This window comes from Ceratotherium simum, chromosome 10 (assembly GCF_057802395.1).
Source record: "Ceratotherium simum simum isolate JZ-2026a chromosome 10, ASM5780239v1, whole genome shotgun sequence".
Lineage (NCBI taxonomy): Eukaryota > Metazoa > Chordata > Mammalia > Perissodactyla > Rhinocerotidae > Ceratotherium > Ceratotherium simum.
This window is the reverse complement of record NC_141909.1, coordinates 54,162,817-54,180,352: the sequence shown is the minus strand read 5'-3', so window position 1 is coordinate 54,180,352 and position 17,536 is coordinate 54,162,817. Positions and strand designations below refer to the sequence as shown.

The window sequence follows — 17,536 nt, the reverse complement described above, 5'->3', positions numbered from 1 at the left end:
AGCCCAGAAATAAACCCAAGCATATATGGTCAACTAATATTTGACAAGGGAGTCAAGAATACTCACTCAATGTAGAGAAAATAGTCTCATCAATAAATGTGCTAGGATATGGATATTCACTTGTAAAAGAATGAAACTGTACTCCTATCTTATACGACCACAAAAATTAACTTGAAATGGATTAAAGACTTAAATGTAAGACCCAAAATCATGACACTCCTTAAAGAAAACATAGGAATAAAGCTCCATGACATGTGTCTTGGTAATGATTTTTTGGATATGAAACCTAAAGTACAAGCAACAAAATAAAAAACAAGTGGGACTACATCAAACTAAAGCTTCTGTACAGCAAAAGAAACCATCAACAAAGTGAAAAGACAACCTACGGAATGGGAAAAAATATTTGCAAGGGGTTAATATTCAAAATATAAAAAGAACTCATAAACTCAATAGCAAAAAACCCAAATAACTTAATTAAAAAATGAGAGAAGGACATGGGGCCAGCCCGGTGGCGTAGTGGTTGCATTTGCATGTTCCACTTCAGTGGCCTGGGGTTTGCGGGTTCAGATCCCAGGCGCAGATGTACACACTGCTCATCAAGCCATGCAGTGGTGGCGTCCCACATACAAAATGGAGGAAGATTGGCACCGATGTTAGCTCAATGACGAGCTTCCTCAAGCAAAAAAAAAAAAAAGAAAAGAAAAGAAAAAAATTTGGGCGAAGGACCTACATAGACATTTCTCTAAAGAAGATACATGAAAGGCGAACAGGTACATGAAAAGATGCTCAACATCACCCAACATCATAGTCATTAGGGAAATGCAAATTAAAACCACAATGAGATAGCACCTCATGCCTGTTAGAATTGCCATCATCAAAAAGACAAGAGATAATAAATGCTGGCGTGGATGTGGAGAAAAGGAAACTCTTCTGCACTGTTGGTGGGATTGTAAAATGGTACAGCCCTATGGAAAACAATGGAGGATCCTCAAAAAATGAAAAATAGAATTATCATAGATCCAGCATTTCCACTTCTGGGACTATATCCAAAGGAAACAAAAACACTAACTTGAAAAGATACCTGCACCCCCATGTTCATAGCAGCACTATTTACAATAGCCAAGACATTGAAACAAACCTAAAGCTCCATCAATGGATGAATGGATAAAGAAGTTGTGGTATATATATATACAATGGAATATTATTCAGCCATAAAAACAAATGTGGAAATCCTACCATTGAAACAAGATGGATGGACCTTGAGTGCATTATGCTAAGTGAAATAAGTCAGACAGAGAAAGATAAATACTCTATGATCTCACTTGTATGTGGAATCTCAAAAAAAAAAAACTCATAGAAAAAGAGATCAGATTTGTGGTTACCAGAGGCAGAGGGTGGGGGCAGGGGGAACTGGAGGAAGAAGATCAACAGGTACAAGCTTCCAGTTGTAAGATACATAAGTACTAGGGATGTAATGTACAACATGATGACTACAGTTAACACTGCTGCATGATATACAGCAAAGTGTTAAGACAGTAAATCCTAAGAACTCTCACCACGATGAGAAATGTTTTCTTTTCTTTTCTTCTTTCTCTTCTTTTTATGGTGTCTACATGAAATGACAGATGTCAGCTGATCCTACTGTGGTAATCTTTACATAATATATGTAATAAATCAAACCATCATGCTGTGTGCCTTAAACTTATACAGTAATGTATGTCAATTATTTTTCAATAAAACTAGAAAAAATATTCAGTTAATGTATTTCAATATAATTGGTTTCTTTTATAAGTCTATGTATTTTATATAATGCATTTAAAAACAATATTCTTAGAAGTGGTCCATGGTTTCACCAGAATGCCAAAGGGATCCACAGCTCAAAAAGGGTTAAGAACCACCGTTGAATGGACAGGAAAAAGTAGCTGTGTATTTAAGATAGTCGTGTTCAGAATTTGGACTATCAGTAGAAAGGGCTAGAAATACTATTTCTGAAGAGCTCAAGGCTCTTCTAGGAATAAAGGCAATCCAACCATTCTGATTCCAGATAGTTCCCTAAATCTTCAAGATGGCCGGCTATGGGGCTTGATCACAGCACTTAGCAAATTATGGTAAAATGATCATTTACCTGTCTGTCTCCCCCTCAAAACAGGTATGGCATTGTGCAAGACATGAGTTTACAAAGAATAATATAATTCCCTACCTGTCCTTAAGAAGAGTATGGCCCACTAGGGGAAGGAGATGTGGATAGAAAAACAAATGCTTACTGTACAATACATAGGAGAGAACCCAAGTTGACCTGGGGATGGTGCAGGGACCTGGGGATGGTCAAAGATGGTGTTTACAAGGTGTGAACTTTCCTGATTTTGCACCTTTCCTGCCAGTAACAGTTATCTTAATTTTATAAGCAATGGTACATCAAACCAGGTGATCATGTAGTTGTGCTCTAGAGTGGAAGGTATAATAGAAGCCTATTATATTTACTAGGACATTTAGTTTATAATGAATGAGCCAGGCACCTCTTTAGTCTATATTCCAGTGTTAAGATAATACCTAAAATAATAATGCTAAGTTTAATTCATTGAGCTGTAGACTTAAGATTTGAACACTTTTCTGTATGTAGAAGATACCTTAATTAAAAATATCTGTGGCCGGCTCTGTGGCTTGGCGGTTAAGTGCTCGCGCTCTGATGCTGGCGACCCGGGTTCGGATCCCGGGAGCGCCCCGAGGCACCACTTCTCCCTCCAACACGAGGCCGGGTCCCACGTACAGCAACTAGAAGGATGTGAACCTATGACATACAACTGTCTACTGGGGCTTTGGGGGGAAAAAACTGAATAAATAAAAAAAAAAAAAAAAAAAAATATCTGGTTATAAAGATACAAGATAGGAAAGACAGAGCCAGCCCTGGTGGTCTAGTGGTTAAGAAAGCGCTCTCACCACCACAGCCTGGGTTCATTTCTAGTCAGGGAACCACACCACCCATCTATCGGTGGTCATACTGTGGCAGCTGAGTGATGCTGTGATGCTGAAAGCTATGCCACTGGTATTTCAAATACCAGCAGGGTCACCCACGGTGGACAGGTTTCAGTGGAGCTTCCAGACTAAGACAGACTAGGGAGAAGGACCTGGCCACCCACTTCTGAAAAACTTGGCCATGAAAACTTTATGAATAGCAGTGGAGCATTGTCTGATATAGCACCAGAAGCTGAGAGGATGGCACAAAAAGATCAGGCAGGGTTCTGCTCTGCTGTATGCAGGGTCACTAGGAGTTGGAATCAACTGGACAGCACTAACAACAAAGGAAAGACATGCCTATCAGCATAAACAGTGAGCCCTGAACCAAGGGTGAAAGAAAATAAATTCACAGAAATTAGTAGACTTTTCAGAGCCATGACCCCAAACTTCTTTTTCCTGTTATCAGAGGAAATTAAATCACTTTTGCTGTCCTTAATTTCTTATTTAAATTAGTAAAAAATACTAAAAAATTTAAATGTTCAAAATCTCTTTTTGTTTTACTAACTTGTTGTTAGAAATAACTGGAACAAAAAATACCCTTAAATTAAAAGATTCTATTTACTATGAATGCTATTTACAGGGTAAAACTTCAAGTATTATAGAATTGGGTCAGAATTTGGAAACTTAAATGAGAACATCTGTTAAAAATCCTATTCTATAAATATACTCCATGGCTCCACCTTTCCATGGGGCACCGTGACTCCACAGTAGCATCCAAATCTCAGGCGCTAATGATAATGATAATTAAGGGTGTCACTCATATCCAGTGTCTACACCTCCTTTAGTATAAAGTTGATAATCACTTCCATTTTTCCCCCTTGAGTGTTTAATCACCAATCAAGAGGAATTTAGACCAAATTAGCCCCACAAATGAAATTATTTTTCTAAGTAAGACAATCTGAAACGTATTTACTTCAAGATGAACTTACTTCAAGTTGAACCCTCTGTTCTAAATTCTTGTACGATCTCTGTAATAACTCCCGCGTTCCAAGGACTCCATACCACATCAAGTTTTTAGTTCGGCTCCTGAAAATAAATGTTGGCAGGCAATTTCAGTAACTATTATTTATGTACTCTGTAAAGGCAGAGTAAGCAAAAGAGATAATAAATGAAATTAAAGTAAAATTGCCTTCAAGTAATAACATTATTACTATTACCAAAATTACCTGCATTTTTCAGGGTGCTCTTCTCTCTTATTATTAAATTCTAATGAAATTTTTGCATCTAATCCAATCCCAAAGTAATTGTTCATGACACATTTTTCTGAATATCCATCTCTATGATAATAAGGAAAAGTACATAAAAGTCAATTCCAGGTTCATACATAATAATTATAATTTGTACACAAAATAGCACTTAACACCATGTAAGCTTCTATTCCTTATAGAAGAGAGTAAAGCTTAGCAAGAATCACTTCTTCATATGCCAGGTGCATGATCCCTGTCCATGTGTGTAATTTCTGGTACATGAGACATAAAGGGATGGTGGACAAGGCAAAGTGGAGACAAAGTCATGGCAATGCTTTTCTATTAATTGTAACAAAATCTTAGTTCTTCTCTCTCCTACATAAGCCCCTCACTACACAGATGTACAGAGGGCCTTGCAGTCAGGTACTAACTAATACTCTTCTTTTTTTGATCATTAGAAAGTCTCCTCCACTTCTACTCTAATCAATAAACAAATATGTATTCAGCAGACAACTACTAGATCCAATCCATTCTTCTAGGAGCTTTGGAAAGTACAAAGTTTAAAACATGGTTCTGTCCTTGAGGACTGTCATTAGAGAAATGAGATGTTATAACAAAAGCAAAATTGACTAAGGAAGAAAACGGAAGTATATATGAACTGCCAAAAATTTTCTTGGGAGTTTTAAGAAGGGAAGAGATCAATGTGGGCCAGAAGTTTCCCGAAATAAGCAAACCCAGAAGCTGGATGTGGAAAGATGACAGATTTGGCAAAACTGAGAAGAAAGGAGGTAAAGGGAATAGCAAAAATATGGATATGAAGGCATCAATGAATAAAATATTCCAGGGAAAAGTGAGTAGAGCTGTGCCTCACTTCACCACACGGTTATTATCAGAGACCATAGGCTGGAAGGGACCTACCTCAGCCAGAGATCATGAAAACCACTGTATTTCAAATGGATCAACATACTCATCATTATCAACTTCTGAAATTTTCTGATGATCCTTTTTGTATATGGAACCATATTTATTTATAAATATGTAATACATTTAAAATGTCACCATTAGTATAAAACAGAAACAAGAAAAGCCAAAACAAAGTATTTGCATAAGTATTTTCTTACACTGAATCTGGATCTGGGTCAATAAATGGCGTTGCACCAAAAGGATCAATATTTGCCAGTAACATTTTGTTGATAATAGAACTCCCAGCAATTGAGGCAGCTAGTCCTGCTCTTAAACCTGGCCAGAAAAATAAAGATATACAAGATCACATGTTAAGAAAAAAACAGAGAAAGAGCCAGTCCATTGTTTTCGGGCCAAATCTCAAACAACTTGCTCCCAAGTGCCAACTCCTTCCATTAATCAAAACTAAGAACTATGACATGGGTAAATACAAGGTTTTTGATGCTTCTTAGGATCTATATGTTGTCATAAAAAAGGAAGCAGATGAGGGCGTAAATAGGCGTCTCTTTGTGACAGTTTCACATTTACCATCCCAATGATTTTATAACTTCAACAAATAAATATTACTTCCTTTGTTATAGCAAATAAAGTATTAAGTCTGTAAGCAATTTACAAAGGTTGAATTATGCAAAATGTCATGAAGTTACCACTTCCATATGCTCAAAGCATAGATAATAATACTCAATTAAAAATGTTAACAGATGTACTAAGGTGAAAAAGTATTGGTGCCAACAATTAAGTAGTAAAATATTAAATGCAGGTATTAATAAATTTTAGAAGACTACAGGATTGAACATAAAAAATGAAACCTCCATCTTACCTCTAAATAGGCAAAACTTCAAATTTATTTCAATATGCTTTCCATTGACTAGTTATGTATTCGAAGCTAATGAATTTTATGACCTACCCAACCCAATATTATAGATAAAGCACTAGTCTGGAGAGAAGACAAAGTAATAGGGGCCTAAGGGATTAAACAAACAAAAAAGAAAGAATAGTGAAGAAAAACATTTCATGCAATTTAGAAACACTAGAAAATTAGGGAAAAAAGTCCTTTCTTTAGCAAACATTCCTTTCCTCAACACGTGCTCTTCTTAGAAGAATGTTATTCATTATTTTAGCTACTGAAGTTTAGCTAATCATCAAATAATCAAGATGAATTTTATTCTGCCATTTAATTATATAGTTTGAATATGCTATGGCATACTTTATTATGCCAATTTCCTTTATGTCTAAATAAGTAAATAAATGAACAAAACAATTGTTCTGAGGAAAGTACAGTTTGGAGAGGTGAAAAGTCATACTCCAGATGCTCCACAGAAAAGTACAATATTTTCTAAAATATTTTAAGGTTAGCCTTCAGCCCAGAAAGGTTATCCCACAGTTCCAGGTTTGAATAGAGACATGACCTCTAGACCAAGCATGTTCTAGATTGATCTCTTTTAATATTTCCACTGAGATATAATTCACATAACATAAAATCCACATTTTTAAAGTGTATAATTCAGTTATTCGCTGTATATACAGAGTTGTGCAATGATCACTACCTTCTAATTTTAGAACTTTTTTTATTATCCCCAAAAGAAACCTCATACCTGTTAGCAGTCATTTTCCATTTCTCCCTCTCCTCAGACCCTGGAAACCATTAAACTACTTTCTGTCTCTCTGGATTTGACTAGTCTGGACATTTCATATAAAGGGAATCATATAATATGTGGCTTTTTGTGTCAAGCTTCTTTCACTTGGCATAATGTTTTCAAGGGTAATCATGTTGTAGCAGGTATCAGTGCTTCATTCTTTCTTTTTTTCTTTTTGGTGAGGCAGATTAGCCCTGAGCTAATATCTGTTGCTAATCTTCCTCTTTTTGCTGAGGAAGATTGGCCCTGGGCTAACATCTGTGCCCATCTTCCTCTACTTGATATGTGGGACGCCTGCCACAGCATAGCTGGATAAACGGTCTGTAGGTCTGCGCCCAGGAGCCGAACCTGCGAACCCTGGACCACTGAAGTGAAGCGTGCAAACTTAACCACTCTGCCACCGGGCAGGCCCTGAGTGCTCCATTCTTTTTAACGGCTGAATAATATTCTACTGTATGGATATACCATAAATAATATTCAATTGATGGATATTTGGGTTGTTTCTACCTTTTAGCTATTATGAATAATGTTGTTATAAACAGTTGTGTACAAGTTTTTGTATAGACATATATTTTCAGTTCTCATGAGTATATACCTAGTAGTGGAATTTCTGGGTTATATGTTAACTCTGTGTTTAACTCTTTGAGGAACTGCTAAAACGTTCTTCAAAATGGCTGTACTATTTTACATTTTAACCAGCAATATATGAGAGTTTCAATTTCTCCATTTTCTTGCCAATATTTGTTATCATCTGTCTTTTTAATCATAGCCATCCCAGTAGGGTGAAGTGGTATCTCATTGTTGTTTTGATTTGCATTTCCCTGATGACTAATGACGGTGAGCATCTCTTCATGTGCTTATTGGTTATTTGTATATATTTTTGGGAAAATGTCTACTCAGATCCTTTGCCCATTTTTAAATTAGGATATTTGTTTTTTTATGCTTAAATTTTAAGAGGTCTTTATATATTCTGGATACTAGTCCCTTATCAGATGTATTATCTGCAAATATTTTCTCCTATCCTATGGATTGTTATCTTTCTTGAGAGTGCCCTATGAATCACAAAAACCTTTAATTTTAATGAAATCCAATATATCTTTTTTCTTTTGTTGCTTGTGCTTTTGGTGTCATATCTAAGAAACCACTGCCTAACCCTAGGATACAAATGTTTTTGCCTATGTTGTCTTTTTATAGTTTATATTGTTAGCTCTTACATTTTAAGTCTCTTATCCATGATGAGTTAATTTTTATATATGGTGTGAGGTAGGGGTCCAACTTAATTCTTTGCATTAATATTTGCATGTAAATATCTAGTTGTGCTAGTACCACTGATTGAAAAGACTATTCTTTCCCCATTGAATAATTGTCTTAGCACATTTGTTGAAAATCAATTGACCATAAATATACGAGTTTATTTCTGGACTTATAATTCTATTCCATTGACCTATATGGCTACTCTTATGCCAGTACCATGCAGTTTTGATTATTGTAGCTTTGCAATAAATTTTGAAATCGGGAAGTGTGTGTCCTTCAACTTTCTTCTTCCTTTTCAAGATTTTTTTGTCTATTCTGGGTCCTTTGTATTTCCATGTGAACTTCAAGATCAGCTTGTCAATTTCTGCCAAAAAAGGCAGCTGGGATTTTGATAGGGATTGTGTAGAATCTACAGCTCAATTTGAGGAGGGCTGCCATCTTAATAATATTAAGTCTTCTAATCCATGAACACAGATGCCTTTCCATTTAGTTAGGTCTTTAATTTCTTTCAGCAATGTTTTGTAGTTTTCAATGTTCAAATCTTTCACTTTCTTGGTTAAATTTATTCCTATTTTTTTTTTGTTATTTTTGATGCTGTTGTAAATTATTTTCTTAATTTCATGTTCAGATTATTTATTTCTAGTGTATAGAAATACAATTACTTTTTTTATATTGATCTTTTATCCTGCAACCTTGTTGTTCTCATTTATTAGCTCTAATTGTGTGTTTGTGTGTCTGTATGTATTCCTTAGGGTTATCTATATGCAAGGTCAATCTGTGAAGAGATATAGTTATACTTCCTCCTTTCCAATTTCGATGCCTTTAATTCTTTTTATTTTGCCTAATTGCCCAAGCCAGATTCTCTAGTACAATACTGAATAGAAGTGGCCAGAGTGAACATATTTGTCTTGTTCCTAATCTTAGGGAGAAAGCTTTCAGCCTTTCACCATTAAATATGATGTCAGCTGTAGGTTTTTCATAGATGCCTTTAATCAAGTTGAAGAAGTTCCTTTCTTTTTGAAGAAATTCCTAGTTTGTTGAGTGTTTTTACCACCAAAGGATGTTGAACTTTTTAAATGCTTTTTCTGTATCTATTGAGATGACTCTGTTTTTGTCCTTTATTCTATTAATATGTACATTACATTGATTGATTTTCATATGTTGAATCAACCTTGCATTACTGAGATAATACTCACTTGGTCACAGCGTATAAGTCTTTTTATATGTTGTTGGATTCAGTTAGCTGGTATCTTTTTGAGGATTTTTGTGTTGATATTCATAAAGGATATAGGTCTGTAGTTTTCTTGAGATGTCTTTGACTAGTTTTGGTATCAGGGTAATACTGACCTCACAGAATGAGTTGGAAAGTCTTGCTTCCTCATGTAGTTTTTAGAAAAGTTTGTGAAAAATTGGTGTTAACTCTTTAAATATTTGGTAGAATTCACCAGTGAAGCAATTTGGGCCTGGGCTTTCCTTTGTAGGAAGTTTTTTGATTGCTAACTCAATCTCTTTACTTGTTATAGGTCTAGTTGGAGTTTCTATTTATTCTTGCATCAGTTTTGGTACTTTGCATGTTTCTAGGAGTTTGTCCATTTCATCTAGGTTATCTAATTTGTTGACATGCAATATTTTATAGTTTTCCCATACAATCCTTTCTATTTCTGTAAAGTCCATAGTGATGTCTCCTCTTTATTGATTTCAGTAATTTGAATCTTATTTCCTTGGTCAGTCTAGCTAAAAGTTTGCCAATTTTGTTAAACTGTTCACAGAACCAACTTTTGATTTCGTTGACTTTCTATATTGTTTTCTATTTTCTGTTTCATTTATTTCCACTCCAGTCTTTATTGTTTCCTTCCTACTGCTTGCTTTGGATTTAGCTGGCTCTTCTTTCAGTTTATTAGATGGAGAGTTAGGTTTTAGAGATCTTTCTACTTTTTTACCATAGGCATTTATAGCTATAAAGTTCACTCTAAACACTGCTTGAGCTGCATCAAATAAGTTTTGGCGTGGTGTATTTTTTTTTTTTAATTTTTCTTTTTTTTTTGTGAGGAAGATCAGCCCTGAGCTAACATCTGCCAATCCTCCTCTTTCTTTTTTTTTTTTTTTTTTGCTGAGGAAGACTGGCCCTGGGCTAACATCCATGCCCATCTTCCTCCACTTTATATGGGACGCTGCCACAGCATGGCTCGACAAGCGGTGTGTTGGTGTGCGCCCGGGATCTGAACCAGCGAACCTCGGGCTGCCGCAGTGGAGCGCACACACCTAACTGCTTGCGCAACCGGGCCGGCCCCTTGGCGTGGTGTATTTTTGTTTTTATTCATATCAAAGTATTTTTTAACTTCTCTTGTGATTTTTTTCTTTGACCCACATATTTCCACATATTTGTGCATTTTCCAAATTTCTTTCTGTTATAGATTTATAATTTTATTCCATTGTGGTTGGAGATCATACTCTGTATGATTTCAATCCTTTTAAATTTATTGAGAATTGTTTTATGGCCTAATATGTAGTCTATGCTGGAGAATGTTCTATATGCACTTGAGAAGAATGTGTATTCTGTTGTTGTTAGGTGGAGTGTTCTGTAGATGTCTGTTAGGTCTACTTGTTTTATGAGTACTTATACATTTCCACAGAAATACTTAAAAATACACCATGTTTCAGAATCTGTACTACCTGGGCAGATTATTCTGGTATTGAGCACAGGGAGGTTTTCTTTGCTGGCTGCCACAGCTGGACCAGGGCCAGAGTCAGTTTGGGAACGACTTGCCCGGCCATCTGGAGACTGAGGTGTGGTTTTAACTGTTGGTAAAAAGTCCAGATTAAAAAGAGGTAATGATAAAGTTATCAACATAAACAAGCCTCTATAAATTCAAGATATAACTTAATACATGTTTAAATCAATCAATGGAACTAAAAATATTACATTGTGTTTACCTGTTCTCTTACCATTTTGTTTTTATTTTTTAGAATTAGAATTATAGTATTAGATTTACTACATGGAAGGACTCTGCCACAGACCAAGAGGTACATGTCTTGATCTCTTAATTCAAACTGATGGAGATCAGTAGGAAATAGATATCTACCATAAATTAAAGGTCAGTAATACTCATAAGTTGAATGTGATCAACCCATATTTAAAGATAAAAAGAAATTTTGAAGCCTGATGATTTTTGAAAATGGAACATATGTGTTTTAATATATACTACTAACGCAATCCTTTTCTCATAAATGTTGGGTGAAGGGTCAAATTTAATTAATATAATTCCCAGAGCAAATATGTAAAACATGAGTTAACATTTTCTTCTATAAATGGAAGGAAAAATAGTATTTTTAAAAAAAACGAAACCAGCATCCTTTTCCTGCACTTCTCAATTATGTATTCAAAACAATGATTTGCCCAAAACAGTTCTATTATATTCTTGTAAAAGCTCAATACATTTTAAAAATTATTAAAAAACAGAATTACTCTCAAAATAAACAACAAAAAGGGAGATTTAATTGTACCTAAACTGGGACAATTTAATGGAAAGCAAATAGTACCTTTAACTAATTTAGAAGCTATTGGCAGGTGTTTAAAAAAACAGTAATCCTCAAACTCAATTTAAAAATACTATAAAACTTAATTATTTTTACTCTCCTTAAGACTAATTACAAACTAACTATATTAATCTTACACTGTCTTCTTTTTGTTCAAAAACAGTCCAGTTGCACTAAAAGAAAAGTAGCAGAACAGCCATTCTTTTTTCTGACAGATGAGAGCCCTGGGGCTAATTTCTAATAAAAACAACCTTTTGATATTCATCTCTGATAAAAAGCAGAGAGCGTCCTAGTGACTAAGACTGATGTTCTATGGCAGGTAACCAAATTAATCTTTAATGGTTCTTTTTAAACATAACATCTCATGGATCATATTAACATACTGTATTTGTACATCTCAGACATATGAATTATTCCATAATTTAATGATAATACAATGAGTGTACTTCAAAAAATAATGATTATATAATGCAGAAACACTTCTATGGCTACTGATTCCCACTAAATTGGATTACTAGCCAAAAAATAAGATCAAATACTGCACCATTAAAGACTTGTATAATTTATGTCCATTTCAATATCAATATTTATAGCCCTATATCTGTACCTTTTAGTTTCCTTTGCAGACCACAACGGAAGTGTCAAGTTCATGAGAGTATAGTAAGGTGAGAAGGTAGCTGGTTGGAAAACCATTAGCAACGAGTGCTGAAAAACCAGTCCTCCAAAGAAAGCCCCTCATTATCTTCGGGGGAATTATCAAGCAACATGCTGTAAGGACACCATTGTCAGCCCTGCTTGAGTCAACATTTTTTAATGGATGAAAACACACAAGGTCTGCTGATCAAATTCCAGATGAAGTAAACTTGAGATGACAGAATCGAGCTTCAAAAGATTTTGACAAGATGAAATGACAGGTCCAAATCAAAAAGATAAAAGTTCAAAGGGATGATTGTAAACTACTATAATTAGGTTAAAAAAATCACTTGCAGAAAAACAGGAGGAGGAGACCAGTACTACTATATAATATTTCAAGCCAAAAAAGAAATCTCAGGTAGTCTTTATCACATCAGAAATGTGCAGAATGAGTAGTGTATGTGTATCAGTGTGCTATTACACTACAGAAATATCTGGAGAATTTTGTTCAAAACGGGGCATCATATTGACCAAATGGGTGCAACCAGAAAACAAAAAGTTTGAAATCATCAAGTTAAACATTGGTAGAGGAATTTAGGAGAGATAACATGGAAAAGAAGATATAAAGTACGGGAAGAGGATAGATGCCATGAGAGCTGTTTTCAGTATCATTTAAGAGTTGCCACAAGGCAGAATCATCTTTAATACTGTGAAATAATGTGTGTGAAATTGCTTTTAAACTAACCATAAAGCACTACACATATGCTAGTAGTTTTTTCTGTCAACATTATCATATATAAAACTTTATTAATAATAACTGTAATCATACGAATAAATTTAAGTAAGAAAATATAAAGCTCAATAAAAAGAAAAATTTTCTAACCTAATTGTTAGAAATGAGCTGACCATAACAGTGTGATGTATTGAAAGTGAATGGTCCAAAGGCGCAATGTCCACCTGTCAAGAGGGTTATAAAATATGCCTGCATTGGATTATATGTTGCAACAGGGACATTTAAGGTCTAAAAGGTATAGGGTTATAGAACTGGGCTGTGTACTGGAACAGGTACATATAAAGTCTAAAAGGGCTAAGGTTGTAGAATACGCATGCATTGGTTATATGCCAGACATGTGAGGTCCATACGGTCTAATTTCAAAGTTTCTAAGAGTTTTAAATATAATTAAGGACTATTCTTTCAAAGTTAATGTAATTAGTAGCAGCAGCAGCAGCAGTGGTAGGAGCAATAATAATGATCATAATAATAACAGCAAACACTCCTTTACAGCACTAGGTACCAGACACTGTTCTAGGCACTTTACGTATACTAACTTATTTAACCTTCACAACAAGTAGGTACATTATTATGCCCATTTTACAAATGAGGAAACCACAGAGAACTTAAGTACTCTGCCCAAGTTTATATGTAATGAAAGTAAAAGCAAAAATTTAGTGATTGCAAACAGTTCTAATATAACAGTATTGACTTTTCATTAGTACTATGTAATTATTTTCATATTATCTTCTCATCTTCATTAATATTTTAATATCTGCTTTGATTTATTCTAGTAAATTAATAATTTTCCCTTATACAATATGAAATATTAAAAGTATAAATTCATGCTCAATTAAAACCTGAAAGGTAGAGAAATAGTTAATATTCTTCAAGCAACTACATACTAATTTCCTGGCAAAAATAATTTCAGAGGAGATAGAGTTGTAACTAGATGTCCTATGATTTTAAAGCTTAATTTAGAGATAAGAATTATCAACCGTCTAGGCTGATCAATAGAACTCAATGGACTGCTAAATTAATGCCAAATTTTATGCATGTGGGGCCTGCAGCTCTCATATAGTCCTCAAAGGAATCTGTGGGCTAAAACAGGTTAAAATCTGCTAATTTAGGTGCTTCTTCCCTCTTTCTTCAGGAAAATTAAGATATGTAGCCAGGTTTGGTCCCATAATCCTAAGTTTATGATGATGATCTCCAGAATATATGATAAAAAAGGAATGTGAGACTGACAATAGTCTAAATAATGTTACCTTTATTATTTTAGTATTCATGAATATCTAAGCCTTAACTTCTGAAAAGCCTTCTTAAAAATACAAATAGTTTATTTCAAACTGATAAGCCTTTCGAAAACTAAAACAGAATTACATTTTATTTAATTCCAAAATAATTTTATCATACTTTTCTTACCAGTTAATGACTCTTTTGCACCATCATCTTTAGATTCTTCTTTAGATTCATCCGTTTCTGTACTATCGTAATCAAATGACTGATTAACTGGTTCACAGGGGTGAACTGTCTGGTCATCCATAACTTTAAGTAGTAAGAAGAGAAACATGTTTGGACAAGTAAAAATAAAATCCATAAATATTAATAAATGCTTAGGAAAGGAAAATTGAAACACAATCCAAAAGAAATTCCATATTCACAAATAAACACTAATTGGCAACAAACATGGCGGTGATGTCTGTAAGAACTAGAGATTATAAAACTAAATATTTACAATTGTCAAAATTATGTTTTTGGGGCAGGCACAGTGGCGTAGCGGTTAAATTCGCATGCTCCGCTTTGGCGGCCCTGGGTTCGCAGATTTGGATCCCAGGCGTGGACCAATGCACTGCTTGTAGAGCCATGCTGTGGCGGCGTCCCATATAAAGTAGAGGAAGACAGGCACGAATGTTAGCCCAGGGCCAATCTTCCTCAGCAAAAAGAGGGGATTGGCAGGGCTAACCTTCCTCACACACACACACAAAATTATGTTTTTATCAGAAGAAAATAATAAAATATGAGAATTTTAGAGAATAATATACAAGTCTAATTACAAGTTACGACCTGTAAAGGGTTTTTGATTGTTATTTATATTAAAGTTAACTTTTAGTCTACTACTAAAATTCTAAGAGAAGTATATTTATTATACTAATACAAAAATAAAAATATAAGTGGAACTTTTATAAACTCTTAAAAAAGCAACATAAACATTTAGGAAATAAATGTTAAGGAAATATTTTCCAAGTAGTTTACAGGTTTGATTTTCTGTAAGAATTCAACAGATTCCAATTAAGTAAAAAATATTTAGAATTTTAGAAATATTACTTATTTTCCAATTTTATTTCAATGTTTTCAGTGTACTTTATCTCTGAGATTTTATTTTATGTATCATTAATATGCTGATCCTTACTACTAAAACAATAAATAGTACTAAGTACAAACTTCATTCTAATGGCTTTATCTTCTATCTTATCTTAAAAAAATTTTTTAAGTGTGTCCAGCCTGACCAATACAAAAATTCCATTGTGCTTGCAACAGGAGCACTGTTCACTTCTTCAAAAGCTAATTTTGTTAATGTGTACCTTTTCCGGCTTCTTCAATGACTTGCCTCACTGCTTTCTTTAAACTGTTCGCCCGCAACATTATTTCCTTTGGTTTGACAACTTTTCGTGAGGAAGGTTTTGTAGTGTCATCCAAAAGTTGTTCCTTGCTTTCACACAAGGATTCTTCACTGGAAGATTCCACAGTATCTTCTTCTACGATGAGAGGGCTGACGCCTGGGAGAACGGGAGCAGCCTGCGAATCTGTGTGCAAAGCCTGGAGCAGCTGTTCAAGTTTCTCATTTAGGACTGAACACTAAGAAAACAAAAATACAGTGATGAATCTCCATTTAGTGGAGATGGAAAATGATAATTTAAATTAATAGTTTCTGATTTTAGAGGAAAGATACCTATATTGATGTTTACCATTAAATGGCTATTATAAATTATACTTTAGACAGCTTATGAACTAAACAATTTATAATTTTAAAAAATAGCACAATTATTATGTAAATTTATTGATTTACACTTCTAGAACCATTCAGACTCCATTTCACGGGTAAAAATCTTTACAATCTTTATATAGCTATTTTTCCTTAAAAGAAAACAACAAACATTTTACTGTAAAGTGATACATTACACAAGAAATTTATACATTATATAAAATTTGCTATACATTATACAAAACATTGCATAAATTTTTTTTTTTTAAGTAATCAACTCATGGCACCATTTTGAGCATCATAAACTGCATTCTTGGTAGCTTGCCTTCAAAGCCTTGGTTTGTAAAGGACTGAACAGTGTCTAAGGGATTATTGGCTCAAAGAAAGAGCAAAAAGGAAAACGCACAAGGATAAAGAAAAAAAGGAAGAAAGGTACAGAAACAAAAGCAAGCACTCGGCACTGTGTCTTTCTGCTTTTCTCCAATTACCAAGGGTAAAGGAACACTAAGGACTGAAGCTGTTGATGCTACTGCCTAATGTACCTTTTATCTCCACACAATTTCCAGCCCTTTCCTCCTGCATGTATTTCTCTTTGATGACATGCCAAGACAAAGTTACAGCAGAAATAGTTAGAGCGGGTTTCTGCTTTCTGAAGCTCTCCACAGAGTAGAAAAACAAGAGAAAGAACTGAAAACTTCAAACGTTTGCTTAGTTCTATTTTCTCTCCTTCCACTCAATTAAACCACCATCTACAGCGTGAATCTGGAGGAGATCATTCCTTTGCAAGCCCAAGATAGCCCAGCCTTTTGTAAGAATGCCCTGTCCTGAGTATATGAAAGCAAAGACAGTAGCTTTTAAGGATCAGTAAACTGTTCTTATTTTAGCCTCAGAAAGCTCATGTAGGAAAAAAAAATCTATGAAGAAAAGGGCAATGCAAGAAACAGAACCCTGAAAGGGAGAGAGGGCCGTAATGTCTAGGGAATCTGAGGAACCATGCTGGGAGGGAACTAGACTGGCCAAAGTTTGCCTGAAAATGGAAAGCCATTCCTCTCCCCACTGGAACACCAGCTACCCAGCATTCTCCCCCTTTGACCCGACTATTGTGCATTTCTCTTTGAGATGTCAATCAGTGGGAAAGGGGAGTTGAGTTATTTTTATAAAATTCAGTTTGCTGGTCAGTCTTCAGCCACGCAGTTTTCCTATATCTTAAAGGTAACCATAAAATAGAATGTTTTAAAACCCTCATCTCTGATTCAAAGTAATTTTTCCTCTCGATTTACAATGTTTTGTCAGGAAAACCACTTAATCAGTTTAGCTGTAAAACACAGTTCAATGTTAACACTGTCAGTAACAAACTTTCATGCCCTGATTGTGTCCTTACTTTATTGGCCACGGCATCGGCTACCACAGCATTTTCCAACGTTTTTTCATGTGCCTTCTCTACTTTGGCAACGAAGTCCTTTACAGTTTCACATAGTATCCTTTGAGGAAAAGAAATGGTGCAATCCAGTAAACTCAGGCTGATTTGCTTTGATTTAGAAACATATTAAAA

The 17,536-nt window shown here is 34.7% G+C and overlaps 1 protein-coding gene across 4 annotated transcripts in view; it reads right to left on the bottom strand.

Annotated features, from left to right (window-relative positions):
* Positions 1 to 17,536, bottom strand: part of DGKH (diacylglycerol kinase eta) — a 191,485-nt gene that overhangs the window by 41,244 nt on the left and 132,705 nt on the right. For 3 of the 4 annotated variants that reach the window (XM_004433621.3, XM_087436021.1, XM_087436023.1), the window contains exons 15-21: positions 17,366 to 17,465; positions 15,584 to 15,857; positions 14,424 to 14,546; positions 10,730 to 10,855; positions 5,324 to 5,441; positions 4,182 to 4,292; positions 3,945 to 4,041 (exon numbers count right to left, since the gene is read on the bottom strand). In XM_004433621.3, coding sequence (XP_004433678.2) covers positions 3,945 to 4,041; positions 4,182 to 4,292; positions 5,324 to 5,441; positions 10,730 to 10,855; positions 14,424 to 14,546; positions 15,584 to 15,857; positions 17,366 to 17,465 — 949 coding nt within the window. The remainder of the gene's footprint in view (positions 1 to 3,944; positions 4,042 to 4,181; positions 4,293 to 5,323; positions 5,442 to 10,729; positions 10,856 to 14,423; positions 14,547 to 15,583; positions 15,858 to 17,365; positions 17,466 to 17,536) is intronic. The other variant, XM_087436022.1, reaches the window with a different exon arrangement.